This window comes from Ochotona princeps, chromosome 11 (assembly GCF_030435755.1).
Source record: "Ochotona princeps isolate mOchPri1 chromosome 11, mOchPri1.hap1, whole genome shotgun sequence".
In the NCBI taxonomy this organism is placed as follows: domain Eukaryota; kingdom Metazoa; phylum Chordata; class Mammalia; order Lagomorpha; family Ochotonidae; genus Ochotona; species Ochotona princeps.
The window spans coordinates 47,572,065-47,599,200 of NC_080842.1; the positions used below are offsets into that span (position 1 = coordinate 47,572,065).

At 46.6% G+C, this 27,136-nt stretch overlaps 1 protein-coding gene across 2 annotated transcripts; it reads left to right on the forward strand.

Annotated features, from left to right (window-relative positions):
• Nucleotides 1-27,136, forward strand: BEND4 (BEN domain containing 4). 2 transcript variants are annotated; one of them, XM_058670154.1, is made up of 5 exons: nt 1-619; nt 7,679-8,248; nt 18,865-18,956; nt 23,101-23,341; nt 25,495-27,136. In XM_058670154.1, the coding sequence occupies exons 1-5, from the start codon at nt 133-135 to the stop codon at nt 25,713-25,715; spliced, it is 1,611 nt and encodes a 536-aa protein (XP_058526137.1). In that variant the 5' UTR covers nt 1-132; the 3' UTR covers nt 25,716-27,136. The 2 variants fall into 2 exon arrangements, with proteins under 2 accessions (XP_058526137.1, XP_058526138.1); XM_058670155.1 differs by having other exon boundaries at nt 23,101-23,270; nt 25,495-25,637.

Sequence of the window (27,136 nt, forward strand, 5' to 3'; positions counted from 1 at the left end):
ACGGCACAGCCACACGCCCGCCCACACGCGCGCACAGGGGCAGAGCCGGCGGGCGGCAGGCGGAGGCACCCTCGGAGCCGGACGCCGGGCGGGGAGGGGACGGGCAACGCGGGAGCGGCCCCGGGGCGCAGCATGGAGGAGGAGATGCAGCCAGCGGAGGAGGGGCCCAGCGTCCCCAAAATCTACAAGCAGCGCGGCCCCTACAGCGTCCTCAAGACGTTCCCGAGCAAGAGACCGGCGCTGGCCAAGCGCTACGAGAGACCCACCCTGGTGGAGCTGCCGCACGTGCGGGCGCCCCCGCCGCCCTTCGCGCCCCTCGCCGCGGGCTCCATCAGCAGCAGCGAGCCGCCGCCGCCGCCGTTCCCGGCCCAGAGCCCCTACCCCCCCGGGCCCGGCCGGGCCGCCGCCGCCGCCTCGTCGTCGTCGCCGTCCTGCACGCCCGCCGCGCCCCAGGGCCACCTGAGGACTCCGGCGCCGCCGCCGCCGCCGCCGCCCCCGGCCCCCGCCGCCTCCTCGTCGTCTTCCTTCGCCGCCGTCGTCAGGTACGGCTCCGGCTCGGCAGCCGCCGCGGGCAGCAGCCACGCGGGTAGCGACGGCGCCAGCCTGGAGCTCAGCGCAGGTGAGCGTCGGGCGCAACTTTGCTTTCCCGCCTCGGCTCCGGGATGGGCGGTGGGGACAGGGCCTCTTCCCCTACCGGGTGGGAGGCGCTCGCCTGGGGTCTTGGGGGGGAGCGGCGCGCCCGACGGCGGCGGAGCAGCCCCGGGAGCTCACCCCGGAGGCCTCGCGGTGCGTCCTCAGGCGCGGACACAACTTCTGGAGGCTTCCTTCTGCCCCCCGCGCCGCCGCGTCCCGGGCTTCCGACGGCGCGCGCGCGCTGAACAGGTGGCTTCGCCGCTCGGATCCCGCGCCCAGAAGCGTGGCGGCGGCGGCGACCGTGGTCGCTCGGAGGGGTGGGCGTGTGGCAGACGGGTGGACGCGCTGGGGCGACTGCCGCGGCCCCTCGGGCTCGGAGGAGAGGGTGCGCCGTCGCTGCGCTGGAGGCCCCGCGCCTTCCCAGGACCCTCCGCTGCTTCACTTTTTTCCGCCTCCTTCCCTTTTCCCTGCCGGGCTTGGGTTTTGCCCGGTTTCCCCCTCGCTCCCTTCTGAAGCACGTTCACGCTTTGGCGGTCGCCCCGGTGGCCGCTTTTCGGTCAGTCTCTGTATTTGCTGGTCTTTCCTCACCCGGCCACTGGTGTCGGACACCTGTCTCTTGCATGCGGGTCAACCCCAAGAGCCCTGGGTACTTCCATCCTGCCGCCCACGTCGTCACCCCAACCCTGCAGAAAATAATGGACAGCTAGCAGACGGCCCCCTCGGGCAGGGCCAGCGCCCTGCCCGGCGGCCTGAAGGGCTGGAGAGCCTGGGGCCAGCGCCCTGACCTCCTGGGGCTGTTTCTCTTGTCCCTTGTGGCCCTTCAGATCTGCCCCGCTACACATTGTGTGGGGCTAGCCAACCTGTTTGGTTTGGGTTTTTTGTTGGTTTTTTTTCTACTGAAAATGGAAGCGTGCTGTCTGTAAATGAGTTATAGGTGCCCACACTAGCTGTTCTGTTGTTTGTCAATATTATGACATGTGAAGGATGGGCTTAGAAAAAGAAAAGCAAATCGCAGTTTCTGGGGCGCACTTGCTCTGGAGCCCTGGCTGGGTTTCTGTGGGCTTCTTCATGGGCTGCTTCCTCGTTGGTGGGCTGTGTTTGTGTGTTGTGTCGCTCTTGGCCCCACAGCCATTGTGTGTTCCCGTTCCTTTTCGGGTTGCTTGCCCTTGGCGTTCGTTCTTTCTGCTTGTTAAGATTTTTATTTTCTCTTTTGCTGCTTCTTGGCAATGCCCCCTTTTATTTCCCCAGGCCCATGTTTTCTTGCTTGTGGCATAGTTTCCTTCCACTTACGTTATTTTCCTATTTTCTGTGTTTATTCACGCCTTTGGGAACTCGGGTTCACCTTGTTCTTTGGGGTTCGCTCCCCTCTGTCTGCCCTGTTTAGTCTGTGGTCTTCAGTTTTCCTCCTTTCATCCCTGCATACACTGTGGGTCTGCCTCTTGTTTCCATTCACATGCGTAACCTTCACCTTACTTTTGCCCACAGTGTTTCTTGCACCTGTTCCCTGCTCTCTCTTCTGGGGCAGTTTCTCCATGTGGAGTGTGGCAGGATTATTTTAACCACGGCTTGTGATTGTCTCACTTTAGCTGTTTTGGGCCCCCAGATCCCATAATATCACAACATCTAAGGAACAAGTGGCATTCGATGCTCTCCAAACTTTGTGCCCTTTCCTTTGTGAGGTTTTTGTGTCGTGTTTTTTTAAAAAGGTTCCATTCTAAGGAGTGGGATAAGCTTGGTCACGTGGGGTAGGGGCGCTGGGTGCCAGGTGCTTTTTGGAAAGATGGGAATTAAATGTCAGGTTTCCTCCACACGGTGAGAAAAATTATCTGGGGGTTGGGAAGGAAGCTGTGGGCCTGGAGAGGAATCCTCAGAATGTACATGGTGGATGGACAAAGTCATCTCTTGACCAGCACAGTGATGTGAGTGACCATCAGAGGGAGAGCCACCTCAAGAGCTGATTGGTTGTTTGAGGAGCCAGTGGTTCCACTTTGAGCCAATGAGGATGTGGCACACCATGGCCATTGACGCCTGCTGTGTGGGGGTGGGGGTGTTTGCCAGTTGCACCCTTCCAGAAGTGTAATTGCACTGTCTCCAGCCAAGCTAACTCAGCGCATGGAGTGTGATGAAATGAGTCAAGATGGAAGAGGCGTAACTGAGTGTCCAGTCAGTACAGGGAAGAGATGAGATGGTTAGAGGCATGCTTGCCTTGAGCAGCCGTAAGCCACTGGGAAGAGAAATATGTGATTAAAAATAGATTTTTTTCAACATTCTTGTAAAACCTCATGAAGAGTGTAATTTTCCTTAAAAGGGGTAAGATGCTGCAGTTTTGAAAGCATATTTTTCCTCTGTGGGAGGCTTAGAGTTAAAACCCACGTAGATCTTGATATGCAACCTAAATTTGGCATCAGGAAATGGAAAATTGCATCTTTAAGCAGAGTACAATCAAAAATGAATTACAATAAATCCTATATAATTGCATAGGTCATTCTCTTTAATGAGATTTTATTAACCTGACTGTCAAGCTTTTGAGTCAGGCAGATATTTTATCTTCTTCAACTGATAAAAGTGTCAGCTATAAACCACCATATAAATATTCATAAATCTACACATCTGTGGCAGCCTATCAGCATCATTCTTTTGGACATTAAAAGCATTCTAATTACTTTCTGTCTAGCAGAGCTGAAATGCTGCCTGTTATAGTATGTGCTTGGCAGGCATGATTGCTTTTGTTTGCCATCACAAATAGCAGCATCCTATTTTATATACCGATGGTCCAGAAAATATTCAGGGATTGACTGAGCAGGATGAATATTAGGAAGCACCATCTGGTTTGGATAGCACCGAGTATATTAACTCATCTGTTAATTTTTGACACATCATTGATTTATTTATTTAGAAAAATTGCATCCTGTTTTTCTGTGTTGATGTTTGCCATTATGAAAAAAATTGGATTTTTTTTTTTTTGAGACATGATTCATTGATTTAAGACAGGTTGCTGCTTCCAAAGATACTTTATTTTCTGACTTACATTCTGGAGGCCGTGGAGCCCTCTCTTAACAAGAAGTTGCACGGTGGTTCTAAGAAAATCACCTATTTTGAAGTCGTTGGAAATCCTTGTGGTATATATGTGGGTATTGGATAGTGGGTCACTAAGGTAAAATCTGTGCGTCTACGTTTTTAATATTAATGTATTTCACCCTTCGCTGGGCTAAAATCAAAAGGTTACCACTCATCTTGACTACTGTGATCTCCCTCATAGAAACAGGATTCTCCAGGGGCCGTGCCGTGATGGGCGAATTCCATTCAAGGCTTTACAAAGAAGGGAGACTGTTTGATTGCCTCCTTCCCATCCTGCCTCTTACTCGCTTATCAGATTTTGGATGGATTAAACCACTTCAGATTGGAGGAAATGCAAGAAATACATTTTTTTAAATGAAAAAGAACTGATAGGTAGATTTTAGAACCAGACTAGGTACAGCTTGCAGCCTGATTCTGTCTTCCAGTAGACTGCATAGTAAGAAAAAGCAAATCAGAAGTGATCATTTTAGAGCACTTTATGATTGATTGACGTTTGATGGTGTTTAATTTGGGGAAGTTAAAGTAGGCAACTTCAGATCCCCTTTGTCAACTGTTGACTTTGTACTTTTCCTCCCATCTCTTGAATGGAGCATTCTATGACTAAGAAAAGAACAAAACAGTTTAAAAAGCTCGAAGTACATGTTCACACTTGGCTCAGTTAAGAATCACGGAGCAATAGCTGCTCAGTTGTATTTGTATGAAAACAGAATTTTTCTCTGTTTCTTAGTGATCATGGACTACATATAGTTCTCGCATTTCTAATTATATCCTGTCTGGAAAGGTGAAGTGTTGCTGGCTGGAGCGTGTATTAAGTGAACAGATCTGTTATCCACCAGTGTAGTAGCAGTACTTTTCATCACACTCATCCTTGTTTCTGTGTTAAATGGCTGTTCAGATATTTCAAGGTATGGGAAACAGGAAAAATTCAACTTTAAGGATTGCAACTGCTATTTTCGTATATATCAATTCTGAGAACCAATTCAGAGTGAAGCATTTTAAAAACTGCTGGCAAGAACTATTTTATGGTTGTAGCTATTCTCTGATATTCTGAGTACACTTTAATAGATTATCTTCATAATGTAGCATATTACATAATGATTTTTTCTCAGCAGGTTATGCGTTTATCCTTCAATTAAGAAAACAAATCACACTTGTCCCTAAGTCAGGTTTTTTTTCCCTTAAAATCTATGCCATAATGTGATTCATCAATATGATTAAAACTACTGCCATGCTTTGTAGGGTATTGAATAAATATATTGGAGCAGTTCTTTCAAGACAGTTCTATTTTAGCCTTTCCTTTCCCATTTTGTCCCTTTCATCAAGGTTATGTTTAAAGTGTATAGGCTGTAAATCAATTGGAACCATGCTGATTAAAATGCAAACAGTAAATACAACTTCAGGTCTAGAATAGGATTATAGGATTAAAATGAATGAAAACGGCTGTTGTGCTAGAATTGAAAATTCCCAATCAATATCTGCCTTTGATTTTACTAATAAAAGAACAACAAGAAAAAAACAGAGGGGGAAGAGAGCAGCACCTTAAATCTGGTTTATATGGTTCAGAAACCTGGTTTCTGTTGACTTTTCGTTGTAAAGAAGTGGCACCCAAATATTTATGAGACCTGATATGAAAGTATATATACAGGCCCACAGTACCATTTTTCCATGCTACCAAACTAAAACACCCTGACAATTACATGTTCACAGCGCCCAGGTTTGACTTTGGAATTTACAACCAGTTGGCAGCCTGCTCTGCCCACTCCCAGCTGAACTTCCCAAGAATGTAGATGAGTGTCCACAGAGTCCCAAGCTTGAGCACCATGGTCTTGCCTGGACCGGTGGCTCAGGGGAGAGGCCAGAACGGGCACTGAGAGCAGTTCTAGTAGAGAATTCTTGGATCATGGCTACTTCGCCTCAGGCGGGGGTCCTCCTGTCTGGGTCCAAGGTAGCACTGCCCCTGAGTGTGAGCAAGTGCTGTCCAGAGTGGAAGAGAATCTTGTGGACTCTCAGCCTTGTGAACTGATTTTACCGCCCTCCGCCCAACCAGGAAAATCTGGAAATGCTGTGTGTAGACAGAGTCTGTTTACACGCATCCCTGCCATGTGTTCAGGAAACATTTCTTAAGGCTCTGGTAGCCCAGCACAGACTGGGATCTTCTGAATGGGGCAGGTCTGATCTGTGATTTGCCTGGGGATTATTCACAGAGATCCTGGAATGATAGCATCTTATACACAGAGTGTTTTTAAAGTTCAGGGAGGAACTGGCACAATGGCTCAGTGGCTGATCCTCCCCCTTCAAGCTTTGCTGGGATTCCATAGGGGCCCCAGCTCTAAACCTGGCTGCTCCACTCTCATCCAGCTCCCTGCCTGTGGCCTGGGAAAGCAGTCAAGGACAACCCAATGCTTTGGGATCCTGCACCCGTGTGGGAAACCCAGAAGGGGCTCCAGGCTCCTGGCTTCAGATTGGCTCAGCTCCAGCTGTTGCAGCCGCTTGGGGAGTGAATCAACGGACAGAAGATCTTCCTCTCTGTCTCTCCTCCTCTCTGTATATCTGATTTTTCAATAAAAAATAAAATCTTTTAAAAAGGAGGGGGAGCATACACTGGGATGTCCATGTGTTGCATGGACATGTCTTTTAAAGGAAAATAAACATTTGAGAGACAAGGAGAGACCCATTGGTTCAGTTTCCAAAAGCTCTGGAGGCGGGAGTTCACTCTGGAACCCCTCTGTGGGTGGCAGGGACCCAGCGACTAGAGCCATCTTGCTGTTTCCCAGGGTGTCTATAACAGGAAGCTGGCATTCGAACAGGACTGAGACCGGGACCCGGGTATCTCATGAGTTCTGAATGGCTAGACCGGTGCCAACCAGGCTGCGAAGTCTCTGGAGTGGGATTTTATGGGTAGCGACATGCTGATTTTCTAGAGGATTTCTGTTTGTACCCTCATAGTAACCTTTGAGCATCTCACTAGTATTTTTAAAATTGTTCTCACTCTCCACCCTCCCCATTGGGGAAAAATGCAACAGATCAGCATTTTTAGGCAGCAAAGAGCTAGTGACGTGTTATAAACAATTGACATCTAAAATCTCCAGTATTTTGTTTTGTTGCCCTTGTTGTAGGAGAAGAGGAGAGGAGGTAAGGGTCCGTTTGCAAGGGTTTTTGTCCTTTGCTTTTTTTTTCCCCACTTGACCATTGGTAGACTTTAAAATTCATGCATGTGAGGTGTCTGCACCCCAAGCCTGTGCTGTTTCCTGACATGTGGCCATCTAGTGAAAGAGACTCCAAGAAACGCTACTGGTTTTCAGGTGCTCCTGATCTTATTCAGCCAGAACACTGGCTTTGACAAGAAATGCAGTGACGGGTTAGTGGAAAGGGGAACGCTCCTGTTGGGCGGCAGGCGCGGTACCACAGTATGGTTTTGTGTTCATCCATTGCCTGTAGGATCACTCTTTGCTTTACTTAGTGAGCTCTTCAAAAAGACTTCCTTTCTTCGCCAGTGTGCGTCAGGGAGCTACATACTGTCGGCAGGGATTGTATCAGCTGATTAATGGCAAGGGCATAAGGGCACTCCAGAAATAGCAGTAATGATTGCTATAAGCCCTGCTATCAATGAGGAAGTGAGACTGTAGTGGCTGGCTTCAATTCATCAGAGAAAGGGTATTTACCACGCCAAATGTGTCAGTTTCAGAACTGTGTGGGCCTGTGGATGCCCTAAAGGGGTGGTACCTATAAAGGTACCCAAAGGCACAGTCCAGTCAATTCCCAGCATAAGGAAATTGAAGGTAACTCTCCAGGTACCCCACCAGTTGCCGGACCAAGGACACTGTCCTGTTAGCAGTGGCTTTCCTGGGTCATCTCGGTGTATGAGGGCAGGCTTTCATACCATGATTCTGTGGGTTAGCATTGAGAACACATTCCTCACCCCCCACCCTTGCCTGTTGCTCACTGGTGTGTCTTTTGTTTGTTGCAGAGAGCCGGATGATCCTGGATGCCTTTGCCCAGCAGTGCAGTCGAGTTCTTAGCTTATTAAATTGTGGAGGAAAACTTCTGGACTCCAACCATTCTCAATCCATGATTTCTTGTGTAAAGCAAGAAGGCTCAAATTACAATGAGAGATCGGAGCAGTGTCATGTTGGCAAAGGGGTCCACAGTCAGACCTCAGACAATGTAGATATAGAGATGCAATATATGCAAAGGAAGCAACAGACTTCTGCCTTTCTGAGGGTTTTCACTGACTCCCTCCAGAATTACCTGCTCTCCGGAAGCTTCCTGACTCCCAGCACCTCGGCGGTCAGTGAGTACGGCCACTTGGCTGACGTGGATCCTCTGTCAACCTCCCCGGTGCACACACTAGGTGGCTGGGCATCTCCAGCAACATCCGAATCCCACGGTCACCCATCCTCTTCTACACTGCCAGAGGAGGAAGAGGAAGAGGAGGAGGAGGAAGGCTACTGTCCTCGATGCCAGGAGCTGGAGCAGGAGGTGATTTCACTACAGCAAGAAAATGAGGAACTCAGAAGGAAGCTTGAGAGCATCCCAGGTATCCTGCTGTAATACTGGCAAGACAGCTGCAGTTCTTACATCAGTTGTCTCATCCATCTATATATATGCGTATATATAACGTAGAGTTTTTGGTTGGTTTGGGTTTGTTCTGGTCAACAGTGTAAAGTGGAAAAAAATAGGCCTGCACGAAGTATCCTGTCTCAGCTAGAGGTCTTGGGTAAAAGATGTCTCCTTTGGTGACATAAAAGTTCATTCTAAATGTGGCATCTTGATCAAGGACTGGAAGCCTAATTTCTTTTTTTAAAAAAAGTGTTCTTGTCTTTTCAAATGGCTGTTTTTAAAGGCTTGGTCACTGAGAAATGGAAACATTGCAGGATTCTCAAGCAGGACTCTAGTAGTTCTGAGCAGAGGAAATGGCCTCTTGGTCCCACTGATTCCCACCTGCTGTTCGGTCAAGATCCATCCTTTCAGCAGGCTCTCTTTTAGCATGAAAACTCCCACTCAAAGTTAATAAGAAACTGGAAACTGAAACTTGTTAGTCAAAGACAGACTGGTCCTTAAGCTGACCCCAAGCTCTTGCCTCTGGCTAAAACGGAGGCATTTCCTGCCTCTTAGCAGAAGACTAGGTTTTCACAGCTGTAAAGTCAGCTCTACTGCCAGTCTTGTAGGCTGCAGAATTGTTGTCTTTTACTTTTTGGAAAATTACTGGTTTTCTGTTTAAATTCAGGTTTATGGCTTTGTGAGACATAGGCCATCATCAGCTGGGGGTGAGCATTCTGGTGCAGTGAATGAAGCCACCATTAGGGATGCCTGCATCTCATATCTGAGTGGCTGGTTGGAGTTGTGGCTGGCCCATGCTTCCTATTCAGTTTTCCTGCTAGTGTTTCTGGGAGGCAGAAGATGGTGGTCCAAGTGTTTGGATGGAGTTCTGGTTGTGGCCGGACCACGTCCAGGTCTCTGTGGGCGTTTGGAGAGTGAGCCAACAAATGGAAGAGCTCCGTCTCTGTCTTTACCCTGTATCACTCTGACTTTCAGATAAGCTACAGCAGTATCTTCAAACCCTTGAATCACACAGTTATTGGTTAATTACAAATGTGGTACTCTACATATATTGTGTTCAGAAATTTTTAAATACATATAAATGGAAGTTTTGTTCTTAGCTCGAGTATCTTTGCTTCACCCAGTTTGGCAACCAATCTAGAAGAAAAAATATTGAAGAAAGTTGCTTGTAAGGCAGGCTTTAGAGTATAGCACATTAAGCTGCCACTTGGGCTGCTGGATCCCATATTGACTACTAGTTCTATTCCTGGCTGCTCCCATTTCTAGCTAGGAAGCTAAGGCGCCTGGGAGGCAACAGATGAGGCCCAAGGACTTGGGGTTCTGCCATCCATAGGAAGAGACCCAGGTAAAGTTCTGTTGTAGGCATTTCGGGAGTGAGCTAGCTGATGGAAAATTTTTGTCTCTGTTTCACTCTGCCTTTAAAGTAAGTAAAACTTTAGTAATTAATTTTTAAAAAGTCACTTCTTTATTAGTACACAGGAGGAGGGAAAAAATGTGAAGATTTGTCAGCTCAGAAGTTAATCTTGGGGCAAACATTTGACACAGAGTTAAGACTCACACACCTGTTAGGACACCTGCAGCCTGCATAGGAAGGCCTGGTTCAAGTGCAAGCCTCCCCTGGATCCAGCTTCCTGCTGATGCACTCCCTGGGTAGGCATCAGGTGTGAGAGCTCAGCTACTTGGGTTCCTGCCACTCATAGGTAGACCTTGACTGAATTTCCTGCTCCTACTTTGGCCTGGCCCAGCTCCAGCTATTGCAAGCATTTAAGGAATGAGCCAGGAGATGGAAGATCTCTCCTGTATCAGTCTGTCTGTCTCTCTCTTCCAACCTTTGTGTGTGTCTACTTTCCAAATAAAATGAAATAGCCCTGTAACACAACCTCTGAATCCTTTCATCTAATTTGGGGTAAGGGCATCCAAATAGCAGCTTAACAGGGTACAGCACAACTCCCACTACTCATCTGTTTTCAATTGTGAAATTTGTATTTATTTGAAAGGCAGAAAGACACATTTGCTATCTGCTGCTAAAGCTGGGAACCCAACATTCAGTTTGAATCTTGAGGGAAACAAGTTACTCAAGCCACCACCTGCTGCCTCCCCGGGGTATTCATTGGGAGCAGAGCCAGAACTAATTTGGGATGTGAGCATCCCTACTGGGGTCTTCAGCCACTTCCCCACCTACCTTTTCATTTGAAAGAATTTGCCCCAGGAAGGTATCGAGTCCAATCTATGTTTTTGCATTGGAGCTGGGGATTAGATGCTGAGGCAGGGTGCCTTTCCATGCCAGGTGGATGCTAACTGCAGGAGGGGCGCTGGTAGCGTGTGGAAGTACATGCTAGAACCTGCAAACTCTTGATTTCCCAAGTAAGGAAGGTTGCAGCTAACAGCTGTAAGAACTTCGTGCGGCTGGGGAGGTCCTGAGCAGTTCTCTGGGGTCTCCCTACAGGATCTGTTTCTCAGGGTGGTAAGTGTCTGGAGGTCAGTCAGCTGAAGAGACTCGGGCCATTGTCCGGATTCACTGCCACCGGAAGGCAACTTATTGAAGCCCTTGGCCTTGCTGAGTTGCAGAATTTGAGGACAGGAGACAAATGTCCAGAGTCTTGTTATGTAGTTCCCTGTTTTTATCCTTTCTTTGATGAGCTGTATGCCCTTGGCATATCCTAAGCAATTGAGGGTGCCATCCGCCACTTCTTACCTGACCCCATGCCAAGTCACCAGTGCTGGCACCACCCGAGAAGCCCTGGGTGTTGAATATTCTGAAATACTCAACAGTCTTGGGCACCACCACCTGAAGCCATGAGCGAGTCAATATGGAACCTTCAAGAAGGGGCACTGGCACATTTTCTTTGGTATTAGCTCTTCACACTAGAAATTAAGAAGCCTGTTAAAAGGTTAAAGCTTTTGAAAAGGAAAATGCAAATGAGCTAACCACACCAAGTGTCAAGTTAACATGGCCACATTTTGTGAGAGAGCTTGCAGCCCACACTGAGTAGCCGAGGATGCAGGGCACACTGGGCACAAAGGACCATGCTTCAGAGCCAGTGCTGTACCCACTCTGTGCTGCTGTGGCTGGCAAAGCAGAAGTTGACCCAAATTTTTGGGCCCCTGCATCCATATGGGAGACCAAAAGAAGCTCCTGGCTACTTGCTGCAGCCTGGCCTAGCCCTGGCATTACAGCCACTTGGGGAGTGAACCAGTACATAGATGATCTCTGTTTCCTCTTCTCTCTAACTCTGCCTTTCAATAAATAAAATAAATCTTAATAAAAGAAGCATATCATCTAATACAGCAATGAATGTGTGAGACACACTAATCTTCACACACTAAGAATAGAGAAAAAATTGGGCCTGGTGTGATAGCCTAGTGGCTAAATCCTAGCCTTGAAAACTTGGGATCTCATGGATGCCATTTTGTCCCAACTGCTCTACTTCCCATCCAGCTCCTTTCCTTTACTGGGAAAACAATAAAGGACGGCCCAAAGTCTTGGGACCCTGCACCCACGTGGGAGACATAGAAAAGAGGCTCCTGGCTCCTAGCTTTGGATCAGTGCAGCTCTGGCCATTGCATTCACTAGGGCAGTGTAGCAGACGGCGGAAAATCGTTCAGTATCTCTTTTTTACTCTATCTCTGCCTTTCCAACAAAAGCAAATCTTGGGCCCGGCGGCGTGGCCTAGCGGCTAAAGTCCTCACCTTGAACGTGCCGGGATCCCATATGGGCGCCGGTTCTAATCCTGGCAGCTCCACTTCCCATCCAGCTCCCTGCTTGTGGCCTGGGAAGGCAGTCGAGGACAGCCCAATGCATTGGGACCCTGCACCCGCGTTGGAGACCCGGAAGAGGTTCCTGGTTCCCGGCATCGGATCGGCACGCACCGACCCGTTGTGGCTCACTTGGGGAGTGAACCATCAGATGGAAGATCTTCCTCTCTGTCTCTCCTCCTCTCTGTATATCTGGCTTTCCAATAATAATAAATCTTTAAAAAAAAAAAAAAACAAATCTTAAAGAATAGAAAAAAGATTGCAATTCATATTTGTATATTACTATAATCTTTTTCAAAAACATTCATAGATGTCAAAATATGAACATTTTTGTCTTAGAATGTTAATTTTAAACATTTTTCCAAATTATTTAATTTCAGCAGATTGAAAATATCTTGACATCTTTTTAAAAATTTAACTTATTTATTTATTTTATTTCTTTTTTTAAATTATTATTATTTTATGCTGAAGTTCCATAGGCCCTGGAATTTCCCTTACCTCTGCCCCGAGTTCCCTCCTTGCTAGTGAGTCCCCCATATTATTAATACAGTCTAGTTCTTCATACACAGTCATATGTCCATCGTTGTGGACATAGACAATGGCAGAGAGTCCAGCATCCTATTGTCAAGACATAATAAACAGTTTCATTGGGAGTCCATCTTAGTCTGGAAGTAAAGATGCATAGTGCCTTGTAGCCTCACATCTGGATGTGACAGTCTCCATTACACAGTTACTATACATTCCCTAAAATGAAAAGCCATGATACAAAATCAACAACAGGAAGAAAAATAGAAATTTACAACACCATTAAGTTAAATAACATGCTACTGAATGACTAATATGTCACTGAAGAAATGAAAAAAATCAAGAATCTTCTTGAAAATGATGCTGCTGTATGATCTATGAGTCAGTGAAGAATTTAACGAGAAAGGGTTTTGAAGAGAAGAAACAAAAAAAATCAAAATGCATGAGATAATAGTTTCTGCTTATCTTTGTGGGTGAGATATATCTTCTGTAGGCAACAAATAGATGGGTTTTGTTATTTTTTTTTATTTATTTTTTTAAAGATTTATTTTATTACAAAGTCAGATATACAGAGAGGAGGAGAGACAGAGAGGAAGATCTTCCATCCGATGTTTCACTCCCCAAGTGAGCCGCAGCGGGCCGATGCGTGCCGATCCGAAGCCGGTAACCAGAAAACTCTTCCAGGTCTCCCACACGGGTGCAGGGTCCCAATGCATTGGGCCGTCCTCGACTGCTTTCCCAGGCCACAAGCAGGGAGCTGGATGGGAAGTGGAGCTGTCGGGATTAGAACCGGTGCCCATATGGGATCCTGGGGCTTTCAAGGCGAGGACTTTAGCCGCTAGGCCACACCGCTGGGCCCGGGTTTTGTTATTTTAATCCAGTCTACAAATCTATGACATTTTATTGATGAGTTTAAGCCATTTACATTCAGGGTTAACATGTATGGCTGGTAATTTGGTCCTGTCATTTTAGCAATCGGTTGGTCATTGATTTAATCTTCTGTTATTTTGCTGGGCTGTTCTTCACATTTACCTTTGGTTTTGGGGTGCTATTCCTCTTCTCGGTCAAGAGAACATCTTGGTTATGCAACAAGTTGGAGGAATCCACCATGGTGGGAGGGTTTGGGGAGGGGTGGGGAGAATCCAAGTACCTATGAAACTGTGTTACATAATACAATGTAATTAATGAATGAAAAATAATAATAATAAAAAAAGAACATCTTTAAGCATCATTTGTAGTGCAGGTTTGGAAGGCATATTCTTTTTAACTTTTCTTTACTGTGGAAGAATTTTATTTCATTTCTCAAAGACAAAGGAAAGCTTTGCTGGATATGTATTCTGGGCTGACAATTTTTTTCTTTTAGAATCTGGAATATGTTGCTCCATTCTCTTCTGGTCTGTAGAGTTTCCTGTGAGAGGTCGCCTGTGAATTTAACTGGCATTCCTTTATATGTCAGTTGGTTTTATTCACATGCACATTTGAGGATCTTATGTTCAATTGAAGAGAACTAGGTTATCATGTGTCATGGTGAAGATGACTTTTGGTTAACCCTGTTGGAAGTTCTGTGCCCCTGCTGGATGTTGTTTCCCAATTCTTTCTCTAGATTAGGGAAGTTTTCCCTTATTGTTTCATTAAATACATTTGTAAACCCAGTTTCTCTTTCTGCACCTTCTGGGAGTCCCATAACTTTTTGTTTTAAAGATTTTGTTTATTTTTATTGCAAAGTCAGATATACAGAGAGGAGGAGAGACAGAGAGGAAGATCTTCCGTCCACTGATTCACTCCCCAAGTGAGCCGCAACGGCCGGTGCTATGCTGATCTGAAGCCAGGAACCCGATCCTTTTCCGGGTCTCCCACGTGGGTGCAGGGTCCCAAGGCTTTGGACCATCCTTCGAGGCCACAAGCAGGGAGCTGGATGGGAAGCAGGGCTGCCGGGATTAGAACTGGCCTCCGAATGGGATCCTGGCATGCTGAAGGCGAGGACTTTAGCCACTAGGCCACAGCTCCAGGCCCTCCGTAACTCTTAAATTTAGCCTTTTAGTAGTGTCTTTCTATTCTTAAATACCTTTTTTTAGCTTGAACCAGCTCTGCTTCTAGCTTTTTGTTTGTTTCCTCCTGGTGACAGGAAATATCTTCCAATTCTGAGATTCTTTCTTCTGCTTCATTCACTCTATTTAGGAGACTCCAGTGTACTTTTAATTTGCTCCACTGTATTGTTCATTTTTGATACATCAGCTTTCATTTGGTTCATTTCCTGTGTGACATGTTCCTTAAATTTCTTAAACTCTTGTATTACATGCTTCTCGTTGTTGATAAGAAGCTTTATAACAAGTTTTGAGTTCTGTATCTGCCATTTTCGTGATGTATTCCTCAGTGAACTCTGAGGCTGGCAAAGGGTTTTGCTCCTTTGCGGGGGAGTCTTCAGTAATATTCATTTTGCCTTTGTCTCTTTTGCTCTTGGTCATTGTACTTCTGGTAATCAGATTCTTCTCTTTGGGCCAGGTTTCTAAGCTGTGTCACCTACAGGTCACAATTCAATTTTACTTATTGTGGTTGGCATATGGCTCTTTGAAGTCACTCCCTCCAGCGAGTTCCAGGTCTAGGTTCTTTTTTTTTTTTTAATTATTTTTTAATAATCTTACTTAGTTGATTAGGGAACAAAGGGTCAAGGGCTACAGGGTGAAAGTGGGTAATGCCATTGTTTCCACACCAATATCATTTTCCCTGTATCTGGGGTGAGGGAAAAAAACAAAGGGAAAAGCCCCACCCAACCTCCCACCCATCCCAAATCCCCAACGGGAGGCGTGCTCTGAGGGTCCTGCTCATACAGTTTTGATAGTTCATCAGTTCTGGATTGCTGCCAGTCTCTCAGTTCCAATCGCAATGAACCCTATTCAGAATCCACTGGCTGACAGTCTCTTCATGGTTGACAGTCTCTTCATGGTTGGGGTTCTAAGATCAGCAGTTCAGTTGGAGGGATCTCCAAAGAAACTTCGTCTGAGATGATCCCAGGCCTGATTCTTGCGCAAGTTTGCTAGTACAGAGATTTCCACCATGTTCTCCATAGCCCCAGCTCCTGGCTCACCAGTCTCCACCTCCTGTGATCCCATGTTACGGCTGCACTGTTGTCTGTACGACCTTTCTTCCACTTCTGGTTGGTGCACTTCCCAGGATTAGGGAGATGCCAGCTAGAGGTGGGGGCATAGGAGAGAAGGACTATTTATGTCTTATTTGTAGATAAGTTTGTTTAGATCATCTATAGTGTTTTTAATTGAGCTGCTTGTTTGCTGTCTTTTGTACAGTTCTTCACGTGTTTTGGATATTAACCTCGTCACGTAGTGTGCTAATATCCTTCCCATGTCATAGGCTAGTTAGCAGTACTGCACACTGTTTCATTTTGGTGACTGCTTTATTGTGCAGAAGCTTTTTATTTTGATGTGATTTCATTTGTTTATTTTTGCTCTTGTGGCCTGAGCTTGGTGTAATATTCCAAAAACAACATTCTCGGTGCTCATATTCAGGGGTGTTTATGTTCCTTTAGAGATGTTCTTTTTGTTTCTTGCTTATCTGAGACACAGAAGACGTGCAGCGTTCCTACCTGTTGGTTCACTCACCCGTGGCCTGCAGGGGCTGAGGCTGACTGAGAAACCCAGTCTGCGTTTGCCATCTGGGCGGCAGGAATCTCATGCCTGGAGCCATCACTGCTGTCCCTGAGGGTCAGCACTAGTGGCAGGCCTGGGTCAGGAGCTGCATGTTGGGCCCAGGAACTCAGATGTGGGATGTGGGCATCTTAACCTTCAGGCCAACTGTCGTCCTCTTTTTCGTCTTGCTTTTTGGTCTTTTAGGTATTAGAAGTTGATCTTTTTTTTTATGCTATTAGGGTCTGGTTGCATTCTTTTGAATGTGCAATCTGGTTTTCAGAAAGTACATTTATGATCAGCTCCAGTTCTTACAGCTGTCCAGGGCAGCAGTTAATAATCCCATGTTCTGACAAAGAACTTCATATCTGCATCACTGATGTCAGCTGCAGACCTGGGCCAGTGCTGTACGCCATCTCACTCTGTGTCTAGTTGGTCCCCCTCGCGTCCAGGGCGTACAGTCAGTTCTGCTTATTTGTGATAGCTGTGTTCTGTGAAGGCTTTGTTAAGCCCTGACTTCATAGATATTAAACTATTAGTGCCTTGGGAAACATAGGGCTAGGTTGCTGTGTGTCTGCACATTTTCGTCAGCTGGTCAGTGCATGACCTTGTTTGAGTGTATCTGTGTTTAAAGAGATCTTATTTAATATTTATTCTTGGTTGACCTGCACCGAACTCGTGACTAGCCACACTGTGAAGCTGCTCTGACACGCCTGTTTTCTCTGTAAAGCACCTCACTGCCTCCATGTTAGCAACATTAGGACAGCACTTCAGCACCATAACAGGGGCCATTTTCAACGGATGTCACAATAAAAACAAACCCCAAACAGAAAAGCCTGGTACCAAAGAGACTAGGTGAGGACACTGCGAGTCAGAGCTTAACCACCAGAGAAGGTGACTGCTCAACCTTAGCTGGGAACAGGCCTGTCGCATCGCTGGTTGTCTCCATGCCTGCTCAGAGAAGCCTGCCTAGCACTCATGTTGGAGTTACAAATACATTTTAGCAACTGAACACATTTGCAGATAGAGAATTCACTAGTGAGGCTCAATTGTATTAATTCAATAGACTACATACTGGAAAACCAACTTTTTTTTTTTTATTGGAAAGGCAGTTGTACAGAAAGGAGGAGAGACAGAGAGAAGATCTTCCGTCCGACGATTCACTCCCCAAGTGAGCACAATGGCTGGTGCTGCGCCAATCCGAAGCAAGGAGTCAGGAGCCAGGAGCCTTCTTTCCAGGTCCCCCATGCGGGTGCAGGGTCCCAAGGCTTTGGGCTTTCCCAGGCCACAAGCAGGGAGCTGGATGGGTAATGAGGTTGCCATATGGGATCCTGGCATGCTGGAGGCGAGGACTTTGGTCGCTAGGCTACAGCTCTGGGCCCGCCAAGCAGCATCTTAACTGCAGCACCAAACACTCTCACCAGCGAAACTTGTTCTTGCTATGGACTCAGTCAAGCAGATTCAGTCAGCTTTCGTGTTAAGTAGCCGGACTGCTGCACACTGAAGGTGGTGTGCCTTCTCATTGACTTCATGCGCTGAGCCCTGCAGGAAAGGCCTTGGGGCCAGACCGGTCAGACAGGTCTCAAAGGATGGCTACAGGAGAAAACTGTTTATAGTAAGGAGAGACAGTTCCTGACCTGCTGCCTGCCACTCAACATTCTTCAGAGGGATGCTGATAAAGTGTTTGATTTGTTATTGTTAACAATGTGATGTCACCTGAGAAGCTTGTTTTTTAGCACTGGATAAAGAAGATGACTTCAGTTTGCAGTCTTTAAAAAAAGTAAGAAAATCAAAGGGGAGAGAAAGCTCAGTTAGTGATGCTTTAAGGTTGGGGCTTGGGTTAAATATTTACTATTTTCATGAATGTGACAAAAACATCTTAAAGCACGCAGCTAAGAGAGAGAGTGGCAGCAGTTTGTGTAAATTAGGTTGTTAACTAAGCTACCAAGACCTTTTCAAAAAGTAGTTAATGCTTCTGAAAGGGCTCTCTTAGAAATCTGAAAAAGTCAGCATTATTTATGCAAGAGTACAAAAAAATGTCAGGCTCTGTATTGGGCTAGTATCTATTCAGCTTTATTGTAATTATTCAATGAAGTCTCTAAGACCAGGTCTCCAAAAACAGAGTGTAGGAGTTAATGAAGTTCATAACTGAATGAGAATTGCAACTTTTATCTGAAACTGTGTGGCCAGGTATGTTAATGTTGGAAGGGAAATTAAATTGTAGAATCCCTGCCTTCGAAAGAACCAAAAAGGAGTCTGTCATTAAAACTAAGTATGAAACTATTGATTACAAACCAATGAAAGAATAGTTTCTAGTACATTAATTTCAGAAAGCATCATTGGGCACTAATGCTACAGCTTGGATCAGAAAAGACCCAAAGTCTTTGTTCTGCGGAGCGTTCATTATCGGTGACCCAAATTCATCCAGCAGAAAGTTTGACTTGAAAGCTCTCACTGAATTATGCTGAGCCTGAACATTCTCCCCAAACCATAGCATCTGCTCTGTGTTTATAAACTGAAATAACTGCGGATGTCAAATGAAAGAAGATTCTACTTCCTTTAGGAAGTATTTTTTTTTTTAGAAGCCAACATCAAGAATGCTTTTAGACCTTACAGTGTTTGCTTTGCACGCTGCAGTCCAGCTCACATGTGCTTTGTGATTCTTTCCCCCCAGTGCCCTGCCAAACCGTGCTAGATTACTTGAAGACTGTTTTGCAGCACCACAACCAACTGCTGATGCCACAGCCCGCTGACCAGCCCACCGAGGTAGGCCCCAGGCAAGATCAGTGCAGTTCCAGGCTGCACACCCCTGGCCCCCAAACAGCTCTGCTGGGCAGACACAGTGCTGTGGCCGTGTTGCCTGTGGTACTGTGAGAGCGGGCATGCGTATCTGACTCACCCCAGTCGCGCTCTGGTCTCCATGTGGGACAGATGAGAGAGAAGCAGCGATTTCGATTGCGATACCCTGAGCAGTGGCCCAAGGCGGTGGCCACCACCCTTTCCGGTCGCGCAGGCGGCACTGAGTGTTCCAGAGGGCCACTGTTGGTGAGCGCTCTGCTCTCATAGGCGCCCCCAGAAACTGTTGTCTCCGTGTGTAGAAGTGGTCTATGTGGAGAGTGAACAGCCTAGCTCTGTACACAGGGCACATTTTTACAAGATGATCGAAGCTAGCTTTTCCATCTGTCATTTTCCTTCGTTGCCTTTTGGGCCATGGAGCCGTGGCTGCATTTCCTTAAGTGTCAAGGGCTCACATCTTTACCACCCTGGAAATAAGCCTGCCTGTGGCTCTCCCTTCCGAGCTCAGCCTTGTCCCCTCCCCCCATCCCATGCACAGTGCCTGTCAGGGAACGGGGATCATATTGCAGGCCGCACATGCTCAGTTTGTGTCCTTGTGTCTCTAATGAGTAAACACTTGTGAGACTAGTCTGGGTGGGCACTTCAGAAGTTTCATGGAAAGGGGATTGAACTATGAGTTTATTCTAGTGCAAAAATGATTTCAACACTCACAAAGAGTCTTCAAGAAATTCATAGGAGATGTGTGATATAAAAAAAGACAGTGGTATGGATTTCCAAACTTTCTGGCACCAAGGTCCTTTTCCCCCAAATTAAAATCCATATTTCTTAACTTGACATCTCATACCGAAAGTATACCTGAAAAACCCACTTCCTCCAGGAAGCACATCTGGTTACTACCCTCCTGCCGGTGGTCAAGTAGCACGTTGTTCTCAAGTCTGATGTGGAACTTAGCCACCCACTCACCGTACACCTGTGTCTTCCATTGGGCTGTGTGTCTGGGAAGACGTTAGTTAAAAGTTTATTTTAATTTCTTCAAAGTAACTCAACACTGCATTAGAATGCGATAATCTGTTGGTTGGTGGCTAACTGAAGAAAAAAATGCGCTCAGAATTCCATAAAAATATGAAAATAAAGGAGAATCTGCATTTCCTCTGGATGGAACTATTTAAACTTTTATGACCCATCGTCATCATTATTACTCTACTATTTTTATTATCAACTCAGGCCCATGAGCATTTTCTCATTTTTATTATTTGTCACATTTTATTTCTATTAACTCTGCTAAAGCAGGATTATAAATCTCATCCATAAGCCAGAAAACGTTCTGAGTGGTGTTTTGGATTGTAAATTTTTCTCTTTCTTTCCTTTTTCTTCATGAAAATTACCTCCAAATGGTATTTCTTCATTTTATGGGACCGACATTTTATGTAGAACGCCTGTATTTTAGGAAAGCTTTTGAATTCTTGTGTGAATTTTTTTAAGGTGTGGAGAAAGCTCGTTTCTTGCCTTGACAATTCCGTAATTACAAGTTCCTTCCATTTTGTAGTAGTCTGGCTTTAGGGGTGTAACATTGCATCAGAGGGTGAACCCTAGACTGGGGGGCAGGATTCCAAGCCCTGCACCTTTGAGTGTAAGATCTAGAAAAAATAGGATTGGGAGACAGCAAGCAGTCCTGGCTTGCCAAGTGTGCTTACCCACCTCAAGGAAATCATTTTTTAAAAAATTAATGTTAAACGGTTTCAAGATCTTTTTTTTCTTTTGGAAAGACAGATTTATATAGAGAGGAGACAGAGGGAGATCTTCCATATGATGGTTCACTCCACAAATGACCACGACAGCTAGATCTGGGCCGGTCCAGGCTGGGCACTAGGAACTTCTTCTGGGTCTTTCACATGTGTGCAGGGGCCCAAGCATTTGAGCTGCCAGCTTTTGCCTTCACAGACCATTTGCAGGGAGCTGGATCAGCAGTGGAGCAGCCAGGCCCGAACCAATGTTCATATGGGATGCAGGCTGGTGCTGCAGGTGGAAGCTTAGTGTGCTGTGCCATGCACAGCACTGGCCCCTAAATAAAAAGCTTAAAAGCAGTTATGCGGGGTCCTTTCCCACAGCTGACAAGCATATGCACAGGGACAGACCAGAAACAGGAAGCAGAGGCTCAGGCTATGCTACATTAGTACTTACGCAACGGCTTTCCACACCTGCCCTGTCTTCTTCATGGCCTCAGGAGGGGGGTACTGGCTAAAGATGCAGATGAAATGAGCCTCTGGTGGAGTGAAATGCACTCACTGAAAGCAGCTAGCAATTTTTAACCCTGTTTTGGCAGAAAGGAGCTGAAGTTCAGACACCTGCCTGCGGCCCAGCCCAGTGCTTGGCTCTGGGATTGCACTGGTGCCTCCTGCTGGCATGAGAAGGGAGACCTGGGTGCTGAGTGCTTGGAGCAACGCTCCTGAGTGCTTCCTATTAGGGCTCAACAAAAGTGCTTTGGACACAGCTAGTGGTGCTGAGTCAGCCAGTGCCAGGTTCCGCCCACAGGCCCTCCTTGGCTGCCCTGTGTGCCAAGCACGTGGTTGACTGGACAGAACCCTTGGAAGCCCTGCCTGCATGTGTGGGAAGCAACAGGATTCCTCTCCTGGCTGCCTGCCTCCCTTCCGGGCCGCACCCTCTGCTCCTTGTTTGTTGAGGCACTGCCAGTGAGCTTGCAGATCCTCGGCCTCCTGGCTCACCAGCTTAGCTGCCAGCTCCTCTCCAACCCCCAGCTCATCCCCACTGACTCGCCCTGCCTTAGGCCTCGCTCACATCTGACATGTCTGTCTCAACCTGCTACCTGTAGACAGGCCCCCGAAAGCACAGAGGATGCTCCTGATGCTCACATCGCAAACCAGAGGTGTTTCAGGCAAGGGTCCAACCAGTTTGAGTCCTTCATCTGGGTTACGCTAGCACAGAGCCAAGATCCATGTAAAGCCCAGCCCACATCTGGATTTAAAACACAACCTGTACACCTCTTTGGCCCACTTTGGAAATGCACTCGCCCTCAAGCTAATTCAGGAAAGGCTTATTGCCTCTGCAGGACTCTCCTAACCTCCTTCCTGCTGGCGCCTGGGCCCTTCACACTGCTCATGTAACCCAGCGGCACTTGCTGGAGCAAGGCCTTATCGTACCCAAACAGGGCCAAATTTATAACCTGTAGTAAATTTGCAGAGTTGTAAAACTGAAGGAGCTTTTTTCCCCTTCTTTACTTTGTCCTCTTTAATTACTAGGGAAGGGGAGTGCATTAAAAAGTGAGATCATGGGTTAATTAATTTGTCCTGGACTGTAGAGTTTTATGGGCAAGCAGAACTAAAGTAATGGTTGTATAGGTGCAATTGACTAAACATGGCTTATAAATGTTACAGAAATGCCTGTAATTAGTCCCACTGCAGCTGTTTGGCCCAGGACTTTTATAGTAGACATAAATTAGGGAGGTGAAAAGTGGGGAAAATGGTGAGTTGACATCGTGGCATTTGCAGAAGCCATCATTTCGGGAGACCTGTTCTGCGTCCTCACTAATGATTGCTCCCCCTAGTTGGGGCAGTTTGCCCTTTGACGGCTCACCTTGGATTGCTGCTTGCACGTGAAGTGTGGTGGGATCAGGTTTGGGGTGCATCCCGCCTGGGTGCTCCCTGATTAAAACAGACCCCCGGCAACATCATCTCAGGAGTGTTTGCCTGGCAGATGCAGGATGTAGAGACCTGTTTGATCACACTCTTCAAAGTCCTTTTTGCATATTTTAATAGATTGAAAAGGAAAGTTACAGGTTATATTTAAATGGTGTTCCCCGTCATTGGATCCTGACACACTTTAACCTACCTGTTAAAATGCGAGTTATAAATAGCCTTCTCTTTCAAAGGTGTTCATTATAGCTTATTGGCTCTTGTTACAGAAAATGCAAATGTAATTTGAAAAGTGCCTGTTGTGAGTGTGAGCAATTACTCTGCTCTTCAGTCCCCTTCAGTCGCTGGGTTCATTGTCAGCCTAGCCACTTGGTTACAAAGCGTGTTTGCCTTTGAAATGGAGATTGCTTTGGCTTCTGGCTGGCTGGCTCCACAGGTAATGAGAAAATATCTCGCTTTTCCAGGGAAGCAAGCAGCTGTTGAACAACTATCCCGTCTACATAACGAGCAAACAGTGGGACGAGGCTGTAAATTCCTCCAAGAAAGATGGGAGACGCCTCCTGCGCTACCTCATCAGATTTGTTTTCACAACCGATGAGCTTAAGTACTCATGCGGCCTTGGAAAAAGGAAAAGGTCAGTGCAGTCAGGAGAGACAGGTCCTGAGAGACGCCCTCTGGATCCAGTTAAAGTCACATGCCTCCGAGGTACTGCATCCTTCCCGTCAGTGTTGCCATCCGTGCTCCCATTTCACCGCATTGGCTGTGGCTCCCCGTGCAAGTGTTCAGCCTTACTGTGTTTTGATTTCTTTCCGCTGAGCCCCTGTCGGCTTCATGTGGCCCATTTCTTCGGTATTAAGAAGCTCTTTAAGGGGGGAAAAATCCTCGTCTGCTTTAGCCTTGTTCTCACTTAGTGGTAGATAAGCATTGCATAGCACCTCATGTTTCACGCTTAAAGTTCAGATTTTCTTTGTTGCCGGTGAGGGCCACTTCCAGCAAAACTGGAGCATCAGGGAAGCGCGCAGAGGCAGGGAAGATGTGGATTTTTTGTTGTTTTTCCTAAAACAGGTAAAATTTTATCCTATCTCCACCTCTAGCCTGTGCACCCATCTAGCTGTCTTCCTAAGAAGTTCTTGGCCCAGGTCCTTAACTTGATTTAGAGTTGATTTTCCTTAGTGCCTAAGGTATGCAGCTTTTCAGTTGCTGCATTAAAAGTTTTTCCTGGCTAATATGGCTTTCATCAGCTCAGTCCTTGGCTGCTAAGCTGCGCTGCCACATGCCAGGTAGCAGGCAGGAAGAATCGAGAGGCGCCTGGTTAGTGGAGCAGATAAACTCAGACTGCACAGTGTCAGCCACAGCTCCCTCTGGCTCAAGCTTTCGCTCTGGGATTCACTCACAGTTTCATTAGTTGGAAAGACTTAGTATTAGTTTCACTGGGAATCGGAATTGAGAGAAGGAAGTATAACGCAACAGTCTCACCCGTGGGGCCTTGGCTGTTGGAAAAGCTACCCTGATGCCCTGGGATGCCCGCAGAGGCTCTGCTTCGATGGGCCTAGGGTGTGGATTGATGTTGTTAGCTCAGAATCCCAATCCCCTCTTCCACATACCCATTCCACGGGGCTGGGAAAGATATGGTGGCTTCTGGGCATGGCTGCCATAAGAGATTCAGACGCAGAAGACCTTGCTTGGCTAGGTGACGTGCAAATGACAGTGTGATCCAGGCACTCACGTGGCAGACTTTCTCCTGTGGGACATTTACTTGGTAACTGAGTGCTGGAAATGCCCAGGAGCTGTCTAAACTGGCCAGGCTTGCCCTTGTGCTTCCACATCATGGTCCCAAGAGATGGGGTGACTTCCGACGGCTCACTGAGCCTGAGCACTCCACTGGAAGCACTCTTGGGTATTAGCAAAGAAGAAGCCAAGTTCTTGGGTCTTAGAATGGGATTGCTTTCTGGAAATTCTCACTCCACGTGTTCCACATTAATAATAAGTTGGCCAAAGTAGAGGGTTGAAGTATTTTCCGAGGAGCTGGTGATGTGGCCCTGAGAATGCTGCTGGCTGCCCTGTCGCCCTGATTCAGTGCAGGCACCTGGCCAGAATCTACAGCTCATCCGTTGGGGACCACCCACCCACGGACTCCAGCCAGCCCTTGGGTGGAAATACATAGGCAAAAAATGGTGGATGTCTGTGTGTCAGAGGCAGCTGAAGCCTCTCCTTCCCCAGGTATGCTGATTACTTCCTGGTGGAGAATTCTTAGATGAGACACACTTTTCACAATATTGGTGTGTACCTGTGTAGCCATTAACAACTAGAAAAGGAAACAGGAATAGCCTGGCATATGAGAACTTGAGTGGAGAAGCCTTTTCTGGGCCAACAGTTAGGTAGTTTCTTACTTACAGGGTCTTTCTCGATTGTGCTCAGGCTTCCTGTTAGCAGCCTGTTCAAGAATCCCATGTTAAGGGCATGTGCTGTGCTTAAGTTGGTAGTTAACATTCTGAAAACTGTAAGCAGATAACAGATACTGCTTTTTAAATGCCTTCCCTCACTGAACCCAGGCATCACTCTTGTCTTACAACTCAGATTTATTCTTTAAAAACAGTTGGAGTTTTTTTTTTAAGAGAAACCACCCTCTCACTTAAGTGATTTTTTGTTTGTTTTTTTGCTTTTGTACATGAGAAGAAAATTTGGAGTAAGTTGCATCTAATGATTGACGTCATCATGGCATTGCATTGGATTTCTCATAAAGCTCTCCTTCCAAGCTTCTGTTAAAGTGTAAGCAGCCTGTCCTGCCATCTCTGTAAAAGAAAAAACAGCTTTCTCTCCCTCTCTCTTTTTTTTTCCTGTGATGTGTATTTCCACAGAATTCATTAGAATGCATTGTACCTCCAACCCTGACTGGTGGATGCCTTCGGAGGAGCAGATAAACAAAGTGTTCAGCGATGCTGTGGGTCACGCCCGGCAGGGGCGGGCCGTGGGGACTTTCCTGCACAACGGCGGCTCATTCTACGAAGGGATGGATCACCAGGCCTCGCAGGATGAAGTCTTCAATAAGAGCTCCCAGGACGGATCTGGGGATTGCTGAGTGGACTTGACCTGCCCACGGGAGCCACCTGTCCTCGAAAGACCCAGTTGTGAACATTCTGTTCCTGTCACCCAAGAGTCCAAAGCATGTCATTCTGTTGCTGTGTGCACATTTGCAACCTGGACACATTCTTGACCTACTGTCACGGTTCCCAAGGAGAAATCCATTTTAAGGTTATTTGGAAAGACGGTGGCTCCTAGAACAGACTTTTGGGATGTTAGAAGATTACAGTTGACTTTTTATGAATGCTAGCTAGACGGTGAAGGTGCCAAAGGGTGAGTTCCTACCACCTGCCCCAGATCTCCCTGGGAAGTACCTACTTTCCAGAGCAGAGCTAGCCCCCGAGGGAGGAGGGCTGAGTTAGTGCCTCTGCCCCCTGAAAAATGGTTAGAGACGTAGATTTATTTTAAGGGCCAAGGTCCTAGTGTCTTACTTTAGTTCTAGTAAGATGTCTTTATGTTTTCCAAAGTCTTAAGCTCATAGTTATCTGCAAAGGTGTGGGATCAGTGACAAGATATGCTGTCTCTGTATATTGAAATCTGTGACAAAGAAGTTAAGAAACAGAGGCCAGCAGCATAGATGGTAATTAGCTGTTTTTCTGTCACTTTACAAAGAAGACATTCCACTGTGCTGATCCGGAAGGTGCACTGTGTGAAGTGAGTCTGCACTGAAAACAGTGTTGCATTGTCAGTCAAGAAACATCAAGCAGTCCAAAACCATTTTGAACATTGTCTCATAGCTTTCTGGAGCCAGCGATTTTCATAGCCTTCAGTTGGGCTTTGTGGACACGGTGCTCAGAGCAATGTGGTGGATGATGAGAATTCCCACCAGCTTGTTCTTTGGTGATCAAACTAGTGGTGTGACTGTTGACATTGGCCAAATTGGCCAGATGTCTGAAATTCTATACACACCATGGCAAGGGCGGTCTAACAACTATGCAATGGGCTTGTCGGTGATTTCTCTGAACATTCAGGGTCTTCAGGCACTGAATTGATCATCACAAAGTGCTCTGTTTCTGTCCTCTGTGATCAGGGAGGAAACCATTTCATCCCCAGTGTGCATCATTTCCCTCAGTTACCACTTTGGCTAAGTGAACCCATTCCACAAGCCTCCCCGCACGCTTTCCGCTGTTCGGTGTGTTGAGCTCCATATGGAAAATGAGTGGTGTCTTGGGACCTGTTGCTTGATCACCAAATGCTGTAGAGGAGATGCTAGGGTTGTGATTTCTGAGAGCCTCGTGTTTTAGGTGAGAAGAACTTTCTTTACTGAACTGGTCCAGATGCTGCTTTTTGCTTAGAAAACAAACATGAGCAGTGTTTGTTTAAGGCTGTTAATGTCATCTGCAAAACATAACTGAGGGTTTGGCGCATCCATTTGTGAATGCTGCTTTTTTTGCCCATGTTTTAGTCCAAGCAAAAAAA